This window comes from Aquarana catesbeiana, linkage group LG01 (genome assembly GCF_042186555.1).
Source record: "Aquarana catesbeiana isolate 2022-GZ linkage group LG01, ASM4218655v1, whole genome shotgun sequence".
Taxonomy (NCBI): Eukaryota; Metazoa; Chordata; class Amphibia; order Anura; family Ranidae; genus Aquarana; species Aquarana catesbeiana.
The window spans coordinates 541,765,600-541,782,296 of NC_133324.1; the positions used below are offsets into that span (position 1 = coordinate 541,765,600).

General features: G+C 45.1%; 1 protein-coding gene across 13 annotated transcripts in view; it reads right to left on the minus strand.

The window, feature by feature from the left end:
* Positions 1 to 16,697, minus strand: part of ADGRL3 (adhesion G protein-coupled receptor L3) — a 1,522,275-nt gene that overhangs the window by 976,738 nt on the left and 528,840 nt on the right. For all 13 annotated transcript variants that reach the window (XM_073595048.1, XM_073595046.1, XM_073595028.1 and 10 more), the window contains one exon: positions 15,813 to 16,613. In XM_073595048.1, the coding sequence (XP_073451149.1) occupies positions 15,813 to 16,613 (801 nt within the window). The remainder of the gene's footprint in view (positions 1 to 15,812; positions 16,614 to 16,697) is intronic.

Here is a 16,697-nt window from a genome sequence, read left to right on the forward strand (position 1 = left end):
CTCTGGGTTCTCCCTTGCAAGCCTGGACTCCTCGGGAGGGTGGAGCCCAGAACCCTGGTCCTGACTCTACTATCAGGCCCACACCTGAACAATCAGTGTGCCGGTGAGTCTCAAATCCTGGACCCATGACTGGGGATTACACCCCACCCGGATCTCTAAGAAATCCCCGGGCTCCCGGTCCCAAAGTGGACCTTACTAAATAATGAGGAAACTGAAAAGCCAGTTTCCTCTCAAACAAGCAAATACCCTGGAGCCCCTCAAACTGCCTGGTTGAGAATCCTGGATCCATACACTGGTGGGGTACCACACTACCACATATTCCCCCCCCCCCCTGTTTCGAACCAGAGGGCGGAACACACCAGTACAACCTCCTCACTTTGGCATGACCATGCAAGCTACCAACCACAAGGACCAAATCTGGTCCCATCAGGTGACTTTCTCCATGTCTCCCAGCTACATCTACTCAGGCTCTACAAAGACACTCCCATGCCTTTTTACAAGTGCGCTTCCAAAAGCAATGTCTTCCCACTTCTCTTGGGCCTACACTAGTCCTTTTACCAATCTTGGTACCTTTTTGCACATGAGGGTGATTTCTGAGTTTTAAGGGTCCAACGCCATTAAGGTTATAAAGTGCTCCCTCAATTTTCACTAGACCACCCCTTTTCTCTTTACTTAATTTAGAAGGAACCACATTTTTTAACACTGGTTTTGTGATAAGTGGGAGCTCTGTTATTGGGTGTGACACTAGTCCCTCTCCATGTTCTATGTACGGGCACCCCTTTACTGTCCAAACTTAGCTTCACTTGTTTCCTGTACACTGCATGCTTCCTTTTGTCAGTTTCATCACTAACATCCTCATATGACTGCAGCCTCATCCTAGTTTCCCTCTGAAGGATATCCTGACTGTCTTGCCACTTTGAGGTTTTAAAGTTATGTGACACCTTGCTGAGCTTTGGGCCATTTCCCTCCAACCATTGTTTACCACAATCCTTCTCAGACCTTAGAGATTTCTCAAATCTCAGGAAATCTTCCCCAGAACTACCCTCCTAAACCTGTAGGGGGCTCAATTCTGCTGTACCTTTTACCTCTTCTGTAGGGATGAGCCGAACACCCCCCCCCCGGTTCGGTTCGCACCAGAACCTGCGAACGGACCGAAAATTCGCACAAACGTTAGAACCCCATTGACGTCTATGGGACTCGAATGTTCGAAATCAAAAGTGCTCATTTTAAAGGCTAATTTGCATGGTATTGTCCTAAAAAGGGTTTGGGGACCCGGGTCCTGCCCCAGGGGACATGTATCAATGCAAAAAAAACTTTTAAAACAGCCATTTTTTCGGGAGCAGTGATTTTAATGATGCTTAAAGTAAAAAAAAAAAAAAAGTGAAATATTCCTTTAAATCTCATACCTGGGGGGTGTCTATAGTATGCCTGTAAAGTGGCGCATGTTTCCCGTGCTTAGAACAGTCCCTGCACAAAATGTCATTTTTAAAGGAAAAAAAGTAATTTAAAACTGCTTGCGGCTTTAATGTAATGTCGGGTCCTGGCAATATGGATGAAAATCAGTGAGACAAACGGCATGGGTACCCCCCAGTCCAATACCAGGCCCTTTGGGTCTTGTATGGATTTTAAGGGGAACTCTGCACCCAAATTAAAAAAGGAAACAGCAGTATACAGGCTCTGTACTCTGAACAGCAGTATACAGGCGGTGCAAACAAGACAGGGACTGTAGGTTTGTTGTTAAGTAGAATCTGTTTTTTTAACGTGTTTAGCTCCAGCCAAAAAATCTATTTTAAGCTTTTTGGAAAACATAATGAAGGGTTATCACCCCTGTGACATTTGTTTTGCTGTCTGTGCTCCTCTTCAGAAGATTTTACCTCACTTTTTGTCCCAATGACAAATGTTTTTTGAAAATTTGTTTTTTTTTGTGAAACAAGGATTGGTGATAAAGCATCAATGGAAAGGATAAATGTTTTTCCCATATTAACTCTTACAGGAGAGAATTTCCCTTCCTAGGGGTAGATTTCATCTCACTTCCTGCTGTCTCCTTCCGTTTGCAAGTAGGAGTGGTTTGTAAGTTGGATGTTTGAACGTAGGGGCCTGCCCTATAAAACACTGTAAGCCCTCTCAGGGCCCTGCTGTGAAATATTAGATCAAGAATTGTAATTACATGCCCCTGTTGAACAGGGGCAGAAAAATTGGGCCTTTGGTGGTGGTGGTGCTGGTGCCACAACACTGTAAGTCCTCACTCGCTCTTGGTGGGCACAGAAACGGGCCCTGCCATGAAATATTAGATCAAGAATTGTAATTACATGCCCCTGTTGAACAGGGGCTGAAAAATTGGGCCTTAGGCACTGGTGCTGGTGCCACAACACTGCAACCCCTCACAGATACTCTAGTTGGAACGCAGGAACAAGCCCTGCTGCAAAGTATTGCATCAAAAATTGTAATTACACGCCCGTTAAACAGGGGCTGAAAAATTGGGCCTTAGGCACTGGTGCTACAACACTGCAACCCCTCACAGATACTCTAGTTGGAACGCAGGAACGAGCCCTGCTGCAAAGTATTGCATCAAAAATTGTAATTACATGCCCCTGTTAAACAGGGGCTGAAAAATTGGGCCTTAGGCACTGGTGGCGGCGCCCAGAACCAAAAATGTTCTTACAAGCTATCAGCGTGATCATTGAGGAGGAAGAGGATAATTACTGAGGATAGTCACTCAGCATCAGCATAAGCAGTCTTTGAAGGGTTCTGACATTTCAAAAAAAATTATTCGGTTACATCAGCATCAGGTGCTTGGTAGCTGGTGGTAATCCAAGACTGATTCATTTTTATGAAGGTCAGTCGATCGACCGAGTTGGTGGACAGACGCACCCTATGATCGGTTACAAAGCCTCCAGCAGCACTGAATGTGCGTTCCGAAAGAACGCTGGATGCAGGACAGGCCAGTAGCTCAATTGCATACTGTGCAAGCTCTGGCCAGTGATCCATCCTCAAGACCCAGTAACCCAGAGGATTTTCGGTGGGAAAGGTGTCCAAGTCAGATCTTGCCCCTAGGTATTCCTGCACCATGTAAAACAGACGCTGGCGATGGTTGCTGGAACCGATCATACCTTGGCGCTGCGGACTAAAAAATTGTCTGAACGCATCGGTCAGACGGCCACCTTCTCCACCGCTCCTTCTTTGACTGACCGAAGCCTCAGCAACACGTTGTCCAGAAACAGGAGTTTGTAACCTCCCAGTCTCTGGGAACGCGTTGCACAGACCTTTCTGCAAGGCCTCCCGAAGATGTTTCATCCTCTGCTCCCTCTGCGACGGCAAGATAAGGTCCGCAACCTTACCCTTGTAATGTGGATCAAGGAGAGTTGCCAGCCAGTATTGGTCCTTCTTCTTGATACCACGAATACGAGGATCCTTACACAGGCTTTGCAGGATCAGGGAGGCCATGCAGCGTAGGTTTGCTGAGGCATTCGGTCCGGAGTCCTCTGGGTCACTAAGGACGACATGGTCCGCAGCCACCTCCTCCCAGCAACGTACAAGTCCATGTGTTTCTTGGGACTGATCCCTTAAAGACTGCTGCTGATGCTGAGTGCCAGGCTCCACCTCCATACTGACACAATCCTCCTCCTCCTCCTCGTCCTCTTCCTGTGTGATCGGCGGGCACGCAGGAACACTGTCTGGATAAAGGGGGCCTTGAGAGCTAAGGAAGTCCTCCTCTTCCTGCCTCTGTTCTGCCTCAAGTGCCCTGTCCATTATTTCACACAGCGTGTGCTCCAACAGGTGGACAAGGGGGGCAGTGTCACTGATGCATGCACTGTCACTGCTCACCATCCTCGTGGCCTCCTCAAATGGTGGCAGGATAGTGCATGCATCCCTGATAATGGCCTACTGGCGTGGGGAAAAAAAACAAGCTACCCTGACCCTGTCCTGGTGCCATAGTCGCACAGGTACTCATTGATGGCCCTCTGCTGCGTGTGCAGCCGCTGCAGCATGGCCAACGTTGAGTTCCACCTGGTGGGCATGTCACAGATTAGGCGGTTCTTGGGCAGGTTAAACTCCTTTTGGAGGTCTGCCAGCCGAGCACTGGCATTATATTCCGGACCGGAAATGCACACAGACTTTCCTGGCCTGCCTCAGGACATCCTGTAAGCCCAGGTACCTGCCCAAGAACCGCTGCACCACCAAGTTAAGGACGTGAGCCAAACAGAGCACATGGGTCATTTGTCCCAGTCGAAGGGCAGAGAGGAGGTTGGTGCCATTGTCACAAACCACCATTCCTGCCTTAAGTTGGCATGGCATCAACCACCTCTGAATCTGCCCCTGCAGAGCTGACAGAACCTCTGCCCCAGTGTGGCTCCTGTCCCCCCACTCAGTTTTCCTGTCCCCCAAGCACACCAGCTCAAGTACCGCATGGCATCTTTGGCCTGCATACTTGCGTAGCCCCTTGAACGGCTACAGAGCACCGCTGGTTCCGAGGACAAAGCACAGGAAGAGGCCATGGAGGAAGAAGAAGAGGAGGGGGTGGAGGAGAGAGGTGTGTCACAATCATTAGTAGTGGCATTTTGGAGGCGTGGTGGCGGAACAACCTCCAACACTACTGCACCTTGTCCTGCATCCTTCCCAGCTGCCAGCAGAGTCACCCAATGTGCGGTAAAACTTAGGTAACGTCCCTGTCCATGCCTGCAGGACCATGAGTCAGTGGTAATATGCACCTTACCGCTGACTGCCCTGTCCAGCGAGGCCAAGACATTGCCTTCCACATGCTGGTAGAGAGCCAGAATCGACTTCTGTGAGAAAAAGTGGCGTTTGGGTACCTGCCACTGAGGAACCGCACATTCCACAAACTCACGGAAGGGGGCAGAGTCTACCAACTGAAAAGGCAGCAGTTGAAGTGCTAGCAATTTTGCCAAGCTAGCATTCAACCGCTGGGCATGTGGATGGCTGGGAGCGAACTTCTTTCGGCGGTGCAGCAGCTGGGGCAGGGAGATTTGCCTGGTACAATCTGACGTCGGTGTACCGAAAGCAGATTGCCCACAAGTACTTGGCTGTGACACACCTAATTCTACACCTTCATTCCTCTCAGTGCAGGTCTCAGAGAGGACTGAAGGTATAGTGGGGTTGGAGATCTCAACTGATGAGGAGCAAGGAGAGGTCCTCTTTGTTCTTTGGTGTGAGTCTTTTAGATACGCTTGCCAATGAACTGCATGGCAGGTCAACATATGTCTGGTCAAGCATGTGGTGCCCAAGCGGGAGATGTTTTGGCCACGCGAGATACTCTTGAGACATATGTTGCAAATAGCAGCGGTGTGATCTGATGCACTCGTCTCAAAAAAGGCCCACACCAAAGAACTTTTGGAATAACGCGCAGAGACAGCAGCGCCCTGCACATGCGGAGCTTTGGGGTGTGATGCAGTCAGTGTGCTGCCCTTAGGCTGGCCCCTGGAGGGCATCCTGCCTCGTTGGTGATGTGCCTCCTTCTCCTCCTCCTCTCTCCTATCAGGCACCCACGTTGAGTCAGCGACCTCATCATCCCCTCCCTCCTCATCACTGGAGCAAACCTGGCAGTATGCTGCAGAAGGGGGAGCATGACTGCCAGATTGCTGTCCTTCTTGGGCACCCCCTCTGTCCGTGCTCACGTTACTGCCTTCATCTAGCTCAGTATCATCATCAGAGCCTTCTAAATGCTGGGCATACTCCTGGAGCATGTACCCAACACTGTGGTCAAACAGTTCGAGGGACTCCTCAGGAGACCATGGTGGGGCTAGGGAAGGAGTCACTGATGCCATTGAGCCGAGGGAAGAGGCCGTGTTGGCAGCTGCTTTGCCAAAGTACCCTGAGCATGGGTGAGAGAGGATGAGGAGGATGAGGACGGCTTGGTCATCCACTCGACCAAGTCTTCCGCATGTTGCGGCTCAACACGGCCAGCTGCTGAAAAAAAGGCCAAGCATGTCCCACGGCCACGTGCTGATGAGGATGCACCGTCTCCACGACCAGCACTGTTGCCTCTAGACACAGAGCCTGCTTGCCCTCTTTTATTGGCTTGTGACTGTCTGCCTCTCCTTGTTGGCCTTCCAGACATATTAATGGCCTGTAGCTGTACTAAGCTGGGATATATATATATATATATATATATATATATATACTGATACTGCAGCTAGCAAAATCAACTGCCTGCCTGTAGTATGAGAACACCACCAACCTTGCCAACCAACCAACACTGTGCAGAACTCACAAAAAACTAACTTGTAGCTTATTTAGCTGCCTGCGGTAGTGATAGGATCAGGAAAACACCACCAACCTTCTACAGGTAGCTTTAGCTGAACACTGTGCAGAGCTTGCACTACACTAACTTGTAGTTTTAGCTGAACACTGTGCAGAGCTCGCAAAAAACTAACTTGTAGCTTATTTAGCTCCCTGCGGTAGTGATAGGATCAGGAAAACACCACCAACCTTCTACAGGTAGCTTTAGGTGAACACTGTGCAGAGCTCGCAAAAAAATAACTTGTAGCTTATTTAGCTGCCTGCGGTAGTGATAGGATCAGGAAAACACCACCAAACTTCTACAGGTAGCTTTAGGTGAACACTGTGCAGAGCTCGCAAAAAAATAACTTGTAGCTTATTTAGCTGCCTGCATTAGTGATAGGATCTAGAAAACACCAACAACCTTCTACAGGTAGCTTTAGGTGAACACTGTGCAGAGCTCGCAAAAAACTAACTTGTAGTTTTAGCTGAACACTGTGAGGAGGACGCACTACATTAACTTGTAGTTTTAGCTGAACACTGTTCAGAGGACACACTACACTAACTTGTAGCTTTAGCTGAACACTGTACAGAGGTCGCACTACACTAACTTGTAGTTTTAGCTGAACACTGTGGAGGACGCACTACACTAACTTGTAGCTTTAGCTGAACACTGTGAGGAGGACGCACTACATTAACTTGTAGCTTTAGCTGAACACTGTTCAGAGGACACACTACACTAACTTGTAGCTTTAGCTGAACACTGTGAGGAGGACGCACTACACTAACTTGTAGCTTTAGCTGAACACTGTGAGGAGGATGCACTACCCTAACTTGTAGCTTTAGCTGAACACTGTTCAGAGGTCACACTAAACTAACTTGTAGCTTTAGCTGAACACTGTGAGGAGGACGCACTACACTAAAATGTAGCTTTAGCTGAACACTGTGCAGAGGTTGCACTATACTAACTTGTAGTTTTAGCTGAACACTGTGAGGAGGATGCACTACACTAACTTGTAGCTTTAGCTGAACACTGTGAGGAGGACGCACTACCCTAACTTGTAGCTTTAGCTGAACACTGTGCAGAGGTCACACTAAACTAACTTGTAGCTTTAGCTGAACACTGTGAGGAGGACGCACTACACTAACTTGTAGTTTTAGCTGAACACTGTGCAGAGGTCACACTAAACTAACTTGTAGCTTTAACTGAACGCTGTGAGGAGGACGCAATACACTAACTGTAAATAGTCTAGCTGCCTGACTGTGGTACTAATAGGATCAAAAGAACACCAGCAATTTTCTTCAGGTAGCTGTAAATACTGTAACAAGACAAGCCTGCCTGTCAGTAGGAAGATAACAGGAACGGATCTAGCTAAACTGAATACAGTGTATATATATATATATATATATATATATATATATATATATATATATATATATATAATGTATACACACACACACAACACCTGGGATGCATATATATATATATATATATATATACACACAATACACTGTAAGTGCAGCTAACTCACTGACTGTCCTGTCTAATCTAGCTAACTCAAATGAAATGACACTGTCTCTCTCTCTCTCTCTCTCTCTCTCTCTAAGCACGCCGGAACACACTGCACAGGGCCGCCGTGCAGGCGGCCTTATATAGTGTGGGGCGTGTTCTAAACCCCCTGAGCCATAATTGGCCAAAGCCACCCTGGCTTTGGCCAATTACAGCTCTCTCTACTGACAGCGCATGCTTGGCCAATCATCAGCCAGCAATGCACTGCGATGCCGCAGTGAATTATGGGCCATGACACGCACACGAATTTGGCGCGAGCGGCCCATATAGTTCGCAATTCGGCGAACGATCGAACAGCCGATGTTCGAGTCGAACATGGGTTCGACTCGAACGCAAAGCTCATCCCTACTCTTCTGTATCAATCATACCATTCCCTAGCTCATTACAATTTTCAGGGTTTTCTACAACCAGATCAACTTGACCAAGACCATCAGGTCTACCATTATTTTTATTGTCACCCATGGTAACCAAACCATCAAATTGACAATGCACTGCATTTTTCATCATGGTCAGAAATATCAATGTATTTGTCATATTTCATTTCACCCATGTTCGACAGGGCAGTGTCTGGAGAGGAACTGTGCCCAGCGGAGTGGTTGTCTATGGCAGCTTCACTATACACCAACTTCACTGGCATGAGATCCTCTGCCAACAACTGCCCTGACTCCTGACCACCATCGCATAAAATAACATTTGGACCTGTGACTACAATCGCTTTGTTTATTGCCGTGCCATCTGGCACTACCAACACCAGCTCATTTGGCACGGCATCATCCATTACCACATCATTAGGCCCTTTGTGGATCACAGACATGACCTCTTCTGTGCGTTCACCCTTACTTGGCGTTTCCATCTCATGAGCAACATCATCTGCAGTAGCAAGTGCACCCCTGCATATAAGTTGCTCTGCAGGTCCTTCATCTGGCACCAAAGAAATCATGTCTGCTTCACTTTCACCAGCAGAGGCCTTTTCCAACAAAGCCAACAGGCTTTTTGCCCACCTGTCCCAGTCTGTTATCTCTGTGCTCCCCGAGGTACCAGACAGTGCCGCTCCTACTGCACAAGGAGACCCAGAGGGACAGAGTGGTTCAGCAACAGACACATTGCACTTATCACTTTGGTTCAAACCAGACTGTGGCAATACATTTTAACCAGAGCAGGCTGCAATATCACACTCACCACCTTGGTCTCGTGGCACTTCATTAAACGCATGAATACTTTCATACCAGTCATTGCCAGACTGCATTAACCTATTTCCACCATGAGTGTTTTCAAACATTTCAGTTTTAACATTTAACATCCTGTTATCACAATGTTCAGGTACCCTCTTATCCCTCATAGTGGCACCATAGCTGTTCCAGGCAACCTCCGGCTCCAAAACGCAGAGCTCCCTGGGAGTTTCTAGGGACACCTCTGTGGTCTTCATCACAGTTGCTAGGGGAGATAGCACATCTTTAAACGCATTCACAGCAATGTTTTTATCTCTAGTGAGCTGCACTAGCCCATTAGCAACTGGACCATTCACTTTAGCCAACACAATATTAGCAGTTTTACCCATCACATTGTCACATTCAAGTTTACCACTTGCCTCCCCACTGGACAGGGCACTGTAGCAAGGCAAATCGTTTTCCACACAGACAGTGGATCTCCCATTTGGGGTCACCACCACTCCAGTGTGCACAGCCACATAGTCAGTCTCCTTTGTGCATTTACCAGCAACAGTCTTACCCATCACTGTAACAGGGGTTGCCATGTTCACTTGAGTACGTGGTCTATCCTTTGTTGCACTTTCACTGGCCAACTCTCCCTGGTGGCCACAGGATGAAATTGCAGCAGCCATTTCTGACTCCTTCGCACCCCCTGCAGTCACAACAGCTACTTCATCACTGTTGCCAGGGGTGACTGTAAACACTTTTTAAACAGGAACCTGGGCTTGCAGAAAAAAGACTTTTGACCAGTAGCACTATCACCAGCTATGTTCCACAACCTGGGACAAGAAAAGATTCCATGCCCCAGTTGACCACATTCCAGGCATGGTACATTTCTGCACATATCTTTAGTGGGACGCTGCACCACATCTCCAATGTAGCTCCTCCTCCTGGTTAACACCCGATCTCTCGTTGCCAAGGGAGATGACACTCTTCCAGCTATACTTTGCTGACTCTCCCAAACGCATCGACTTTGCTCTCCTTGAAGCATTGTTGCTTTCAACTTGCCATGATCCTCTGTCGGCAATACTTTTCTCACGTAGTGGTCCGCAGACTTGACATCACCGCCGTTGCTACGGGCAACCACATACCTCTCAAACTTTCGGTCAGCCTGACTCCTGGGACTTAAATCAGGCTTCCCAAACATTGTTGCAGAACTTTGGCCGTGTCACCTTGTATTGGAGACTGAGACAAAGGGCACTTGGAGACAACCTGCCCCCACTCTCTGCACCGCAAACAGCGCTCTTGCTTCAGAGCCTTAACAGGGCTTCCCCAATTGCATCCTCTTGTAAGCTTGGGACTTTGCACATTAATAGCTGGCCTGCTTGCACCAGTGTTGCCAGGGGCAACATCATGCACTTCCCCTTTAACTGGAGTTGGTGTAGCAAAAAACAGTCTGCAATACTCTCCGGCAGGCTCAAGCCCTTGCTTCATCTTCGCAGTCACTCCACCACACTTTTGCGCCGTCCAGCAAAAAAATGAAACACTGTCACTTTAAAGAAAGTTGCTTTTCTCTTCATGCAAGCTTTCCTCACCTGCACACACAGATTGTGCTGTCTCATGCACACAAACATTGTTCATAAAACAAATGAACTTACTTTTTTCCAGGGATCTCCAGTTCTGCCCACATCCAAGCACCACTTGTAAAGTTTGGGGTTTGTTTAGCTCAAGTGTAGCACTCGCTAGCAAGAACAGTCCACACAGATGATTACTTTTCAGGGCTTTTTGGCCCACTTTTATAAAAGAATAACAAACAAAGTTCCAGAAACGAAAAACAAAAGTGGTTTCCCTCTCAGGGGGTTTTCACCTTCAGCTTTAAATAAAAGGATATTCAGCCCCCTGGCTTACAGATGCAGCTATTGCAAACAAAAATACAGAGCCACCTGGCTCTCTTCAGCAGCAGACGCACCACTGCTCAGGCTCCCACACAGAGCTCTCCTGACTACTGTCAGCGACCTCAGACTCAGGTCTCTGGCTTTCACAGTGCAGCCTGCATTCCCTGGCTACTTCAGTGCACACCTGCACTCTCTGGGTTCTCCCTTGCAAGCCTGGACTCCTCGGGAGGGTGGAGCCCAGAACCCTGGTCCTGACTCTACTATCAGGCCCACACACACCTGAACAAACAGTGTGCTGGTGAGTCTCAAATCCCGGACCCAGGACTGGGGATTTTATCCCACTCCGATCTCTAAGAAATTCCCGGACTCCAGGTTCCAAAGTGGACATTACTAAATAATGAGGAAACTCTCAACCTGCCTGGTTGAGAATCCTGGACCCATACACTGGTGGGGTATCACACTACCACAACGTAAAGAGTGCCCCCCTTGTCCTCTGTGATGACCTTAAAGTGAATAAGATGTCATAAGTGAATAAGTGCATTGATGTCAGCTTGTAAACCGGAGACATCCTGTAAGGATGTTATTCCACTGCATAGCTTGGTGTCATCTGCAAAGACAGAAATGGTACTGTTAATCCCAGACCCTATATCATTTATAAAGATATATGTATGTATGTATGTATGTATGTGTCAAATTGATGAACCATCCCGTTCTGTGCCTCTTGGGGCAACTCAAAAAATTGCACCCGGTCATCAGGAACCACTCACAGACAGGCAGGACAAAGCATAGAGTATTTTAACACAAGAAGTTGCAATTGTTTCTTAATTTCCCGAAAGTTCGCCTTCCGTCTCTTAACCTCCGGCGAAAAATCTGGAAAACACATAATTTTAACACCCATTATATCTGATATCGTTTAAAGCCCTAAACCTCCTCAATAGAGTCTCCTTGTCTCTGTAGTTCAGGAGACGAATAAGAAATGGACGTGGAATATTCCCTGGTAGTAGATGTTGGGTAGGAGCCCGATGAGCTTGCTCCACAGCAAACTGTGGTTTAAAAATATTCCTTTCCAAATATATCCCTGTTCACTACAGTTTATGGGAACAGTACTCACAGCAGGTGGGGGAAGAGAAGGCCATTCGGTGTCGGCAGATTGAGGGGCTCTTTGAGCATCATGTTTATCAGGGAGTAAAACGGATCCCACAGGTTGATTAGCGACCTTTTGCAGCTTAGGCTCGGTGTATGGAAAAGATGGTCTGCTGCAGCTCTCCTGTTGGGCAGCCATATCCTGAGCTTTCACTGCCCTTGTGGTGGTTCTCTGTTGAGAGGGAAGCTCAACCACACCCGTGCCCTCCAGCTTGCTGGAGTTTGATGCAATGGCAGCAGCTACGGCTCCCTCCTTTCTCTGTGTCATTGCAATAACGCCGCCTGTCAGCTCCAGACACTCAGCTGATTTTGCGGATTTCAGAAACTTCCCTCCTTGAGAGGTCTGGAAAGTTTAAGGCACAGTGACCGCGGCAACAAGGAGACAGCTGGGCAAACAGTCAATAGCAGCAGACCCGACAGGGGGCCAGAGAGATGGGCCTGCACGAATGGCAGGACAAGGCAGGCAAGCTAGGGAGTCAGCTAGTGCAAACGAACAGGCAGCGACAAGACCTCTCACAAGTCAGGACTGGGAGGGCTCGGTATAAGCTAAATATCCATAAATATTCGTAACGGGAAGACACGGGTAGTGGGAAGACACCAGACCAGTTCCAGTTCACTCAAGCCAACAGACAGGCAACTATAGAGGGACCAGCTGAGCAAATTATGAGAGGCTATAAAGCTGGGGATCAGCTGGGTGTCAGCCAAACATCCGTGGCGGGAGAAAGGTAGTACTCAAAGGATTGGTCTGAAGTGAATACCAGAGCTCCACTCAGCTGTCAGCACGCGTGTCCACTCACATGCTGACTGAAGTGACAAACACTTAATTCAACAACTGAGGTCTGTCGGCATGGACCTTAGGGTTTGTACATGGATAGAAAACTGGTGATAGGGGTGTGGTGATAAATAGTGGATACTCAGATTAGTCTGGAGTTGTAAGTGGGGTACCCCAAGTCTCTGTCCTGAGACCAATTCTGTTTGATTTTTTTCATAAATGATATAGAGGTTGGTATAAATAGCTCAATCGCAGTGTTTGCTGATGACACAAAGCTACGTAGGGAAATAACTTCACAGCAAGATATAGAAACTTTACTGAATGACCACGATATAAAAATGGGGTGGGCAACTACATGGCAAATGAGACATGGCAAATGAGGTTTGATATAAAAAAATGTAAAGTAATGAACTTGGGGGCTAAAAATGCTAATGCAAGTTATTCGCTGGGGTGAAAACTACTGGGGGAATCCAGGATGGAGAAAGATCTGGGGGTCCTAGTAGATCAGACTTAGCAATGGCATGCAATGCAAAGCTAGCAGATTATTAACATGCATTAAAAAGGGAATTTACTCCAGAGATAAAAGAATTCTGCCACTTTATAAAACTCTGGTTCGGCCACATCCCGAGTATTCTTTCCAATTCTGATTACTAATCCTCAGGAGGGAGGTGCGGGAACTGGAGGGAGTTCAGAGAAGGGCAACAAAGTTAATAAAGGGACTGGAGGACCTAATTTATGAGGACCGACTAAAAGCACTAAACTTATTCTTTCTGGAGAAGAGATGGTTGAGAGGGGATATGATAGTGATATACAAATACCTCAATAGTGATTCTGGCATTGGGAATAAACTATTCAGTCTCAGGGAGTGTAAGAAGACATGGGGCTACATGATGAAACTGGAAAAGAAGTTTAACCTAGGGGTTTTTTTACTGTCAGGGTGGCAATGATGTGGAATTCACTTCCACAATCGGTGGTGTCAGCAGGAAGTATTGATAGCTTTAAAAAAAGTATACAGGGATGCAGGAAATGATTATGAACACACACACCAAGGTTGAACTGGATGGACTCATGTCTTTATTCAACCTTACCAACTATGTAACTAATAACTCAAAATCCATGTATCCTGTCCTAAATAGCAAGCCAGCACTGAAAGTGTTTTCACTACACCTAATACAAACAACAAAACAACCAAACAGTGCAGCGCTATAAAACAAAAACCACAGATATAGGTGCAACAGATCAAAGTCTAAAGAATTGGGTGCAATAACACTAAATAAATAATTTTATAGACCTCCACTGTAAATGAAATATGAAACCTAAAATGAGGATGATATCCTTAACAACTGTGTAAATCCACATCATACAATTCTGTGATATATATTGTAAGTACAGATACCTACAAAATTAAAAAACAATAAGGCCCAATAGTGCAAAATAATTCTGATATAAAATGTCTCAAAAGTGAATGTGAAACCATAATACATAGAATATAAATGCATATAGCTCATAATACCAGACAAAATCCTCAGTGATTTAAAATATGAAAAAACACATGCTAATATAGCAAATATGTGCAAATGTTATGATGCATGAAAAAACTATATTGAACATTGGTGTATAAAAAGTCCAAACCCAAGTGAATCATCAGGTGTTCTTATCATATTATCTCACTCTGTGCAGTGCAATAGTCTTCATCTGCCACACTGCTCACCTTAGCAAAATGACCTGTTAAACGATATGAGATCAATTGAGCTTGTTTCCCACAAAGTGTTAATTTGGCAAAATGATGCCTCCCCTTGATGACCAAAATACAGCATTATTCTCTGAAGAAGTCCCCTAGGGACGTAACACATAAGACAGAGCCTGTTTCTGATGACATCATCATTCTGTGAGTAGTTTAAGTGTCATCATCCAGAATTACAAACACAATAGTTGGGTTATGCTGTGTGTTATTACTCAGTCATACCACATGGTTAATTTTAATGATATGCACTCTGATCTATTAGTTTTTTTTAATATACGCTCCTTGCTTCTTAATAAAGAATACAGTGAGCACTATGCCACTTGTTTTCCTTTATGCCTTACTTTATTGCATTACTATTGGAGTCTAGCTGGAATATGTTATCTGAGAAAGGTCCATCTATTGCTTTTTTTTTGCTTGATGCAATGTGCTTTAAGGGAATCTATGATTTTTACACAAATGCATCCCAAACTTGGTAAATAAATTCCATCAGAAAAACTTGAAAACATTTTTTAAACATGGTATTCCAGGAGGAACAATATTTTCTATTTTCCTTGGGTTGTTTCAACAGAATTTGAAATTTTCAAAGATTCTAACTGCTAAAGCATTGTGCATAATAAACAACTGACACTTTTTTTCTTTTAGAAAATATTATTCCTCCTGGAATACCATGTCTAAAAAAATATTTTCAAGTTTTTTTTCTGATGCAATTTTTTTGCTAAGTTTGTAATGCATTTGTTTAAAAATAATAGGTTCCCTTAAAGCACATTGCATCCAGCAAAAAAAAAAAAAAAAAGCAATAGATGGATCTTTCTCGATAACATATTCCAGCTGGACTCACATAATAATGTAATAAAGTAAGGCATGAAGGAAAACGAATGGCATAGTGCTCACTGTATTCTTTATTAAGGAGCATAGATATTAGATGAGCAATGATATGCAGCTGCATATCTACTTAACACAAGCTTTTTTATGGAGACAACAGTGTGTACCTTTTATGAATGAGCAGCATCACAGCTGCAGAATTACCAATTATTATTTTAATGAAAGCTGTATATACTGTACATTTCTTGTGAAATTGAATTCATGTGTTAAAGATATAAGTTTTAGTGATTAGGTTTGGATGTATTTTAACTACAGCTTTAGATTTCACGATTGAAATCTTAAACTTTTTTGCATGTTGTTTGCAGATCATGGTAAACAGTTTATATTTTATACAAACCATGAGATACATACAAATATTATGTCAGAGATTAGATTGTCACACTTATTCAGTGCAATATACTAGAAAGTTTGTGACACATACCTGTTTTGCTGTCCAAGATTCCAAAATCCAAGGAATATTTCACAACATGATAATTGTTCCACACATAGAGCAAATTATCCCGAGGGTTATAATCCACAGCAGAAATGTATTGATAAGAGTTTGGAAATGGTATATCTACATATGAATCACTATTTTGGTCAGTAAAATAAATGTAATCGATCTTATTCCCAGTGGCTTCATTGTCATCATCTTCATAAACAGATTTGACCACATATAATATTCCACAGATCATGAAGGCATTTGATGCAGATCTTTTGTCGTAGGCTGTATCCCAGGTTCCTTCAATTCTCAATGTGTAAGGATTCAGCTGACTAATTACTATTTTCCCATTATTTTGTTCTGTTGCATAGATCACCCACAGTCCATTTTCATCCACTGCAAGATCAATATCTGATTTGCCACCCCACCTATATGGAGAGGTGTCATGATAATTGGCACTTGCAATAATGGCCTCTCCACTTTTAATTCTTGTTCTAAGATCAAATTTGACAATATTCCTGGTACGTTCTTTATTGAAAAATAATGCCCCATCATAAACAACAAAGCCTGTACCATCCACCCTATGAGGAAGTTTATATGTCGTTGTTGGACGACCAGCAATGAAGTCATCTTTGGAAGAATACTCAGTTAAGGTATCCGTTCTATATGGAGTCCAAGGCATATAGTATATTTTATCAGATGCCTGTAACGGATCTTTGCACCAAGCACCTGACTGGTGATCAGATTCAAATAGATGTTCACTCTGGTAAACTCCTTTAAGCAAGCCTGGGCAAAGAAACACTGTAAAAAAAGAAAAAACAGAATAACGTTATCCCAAATAGTGTAATTCACAAAAAAACCACAATACATAACGTGTATTTTACC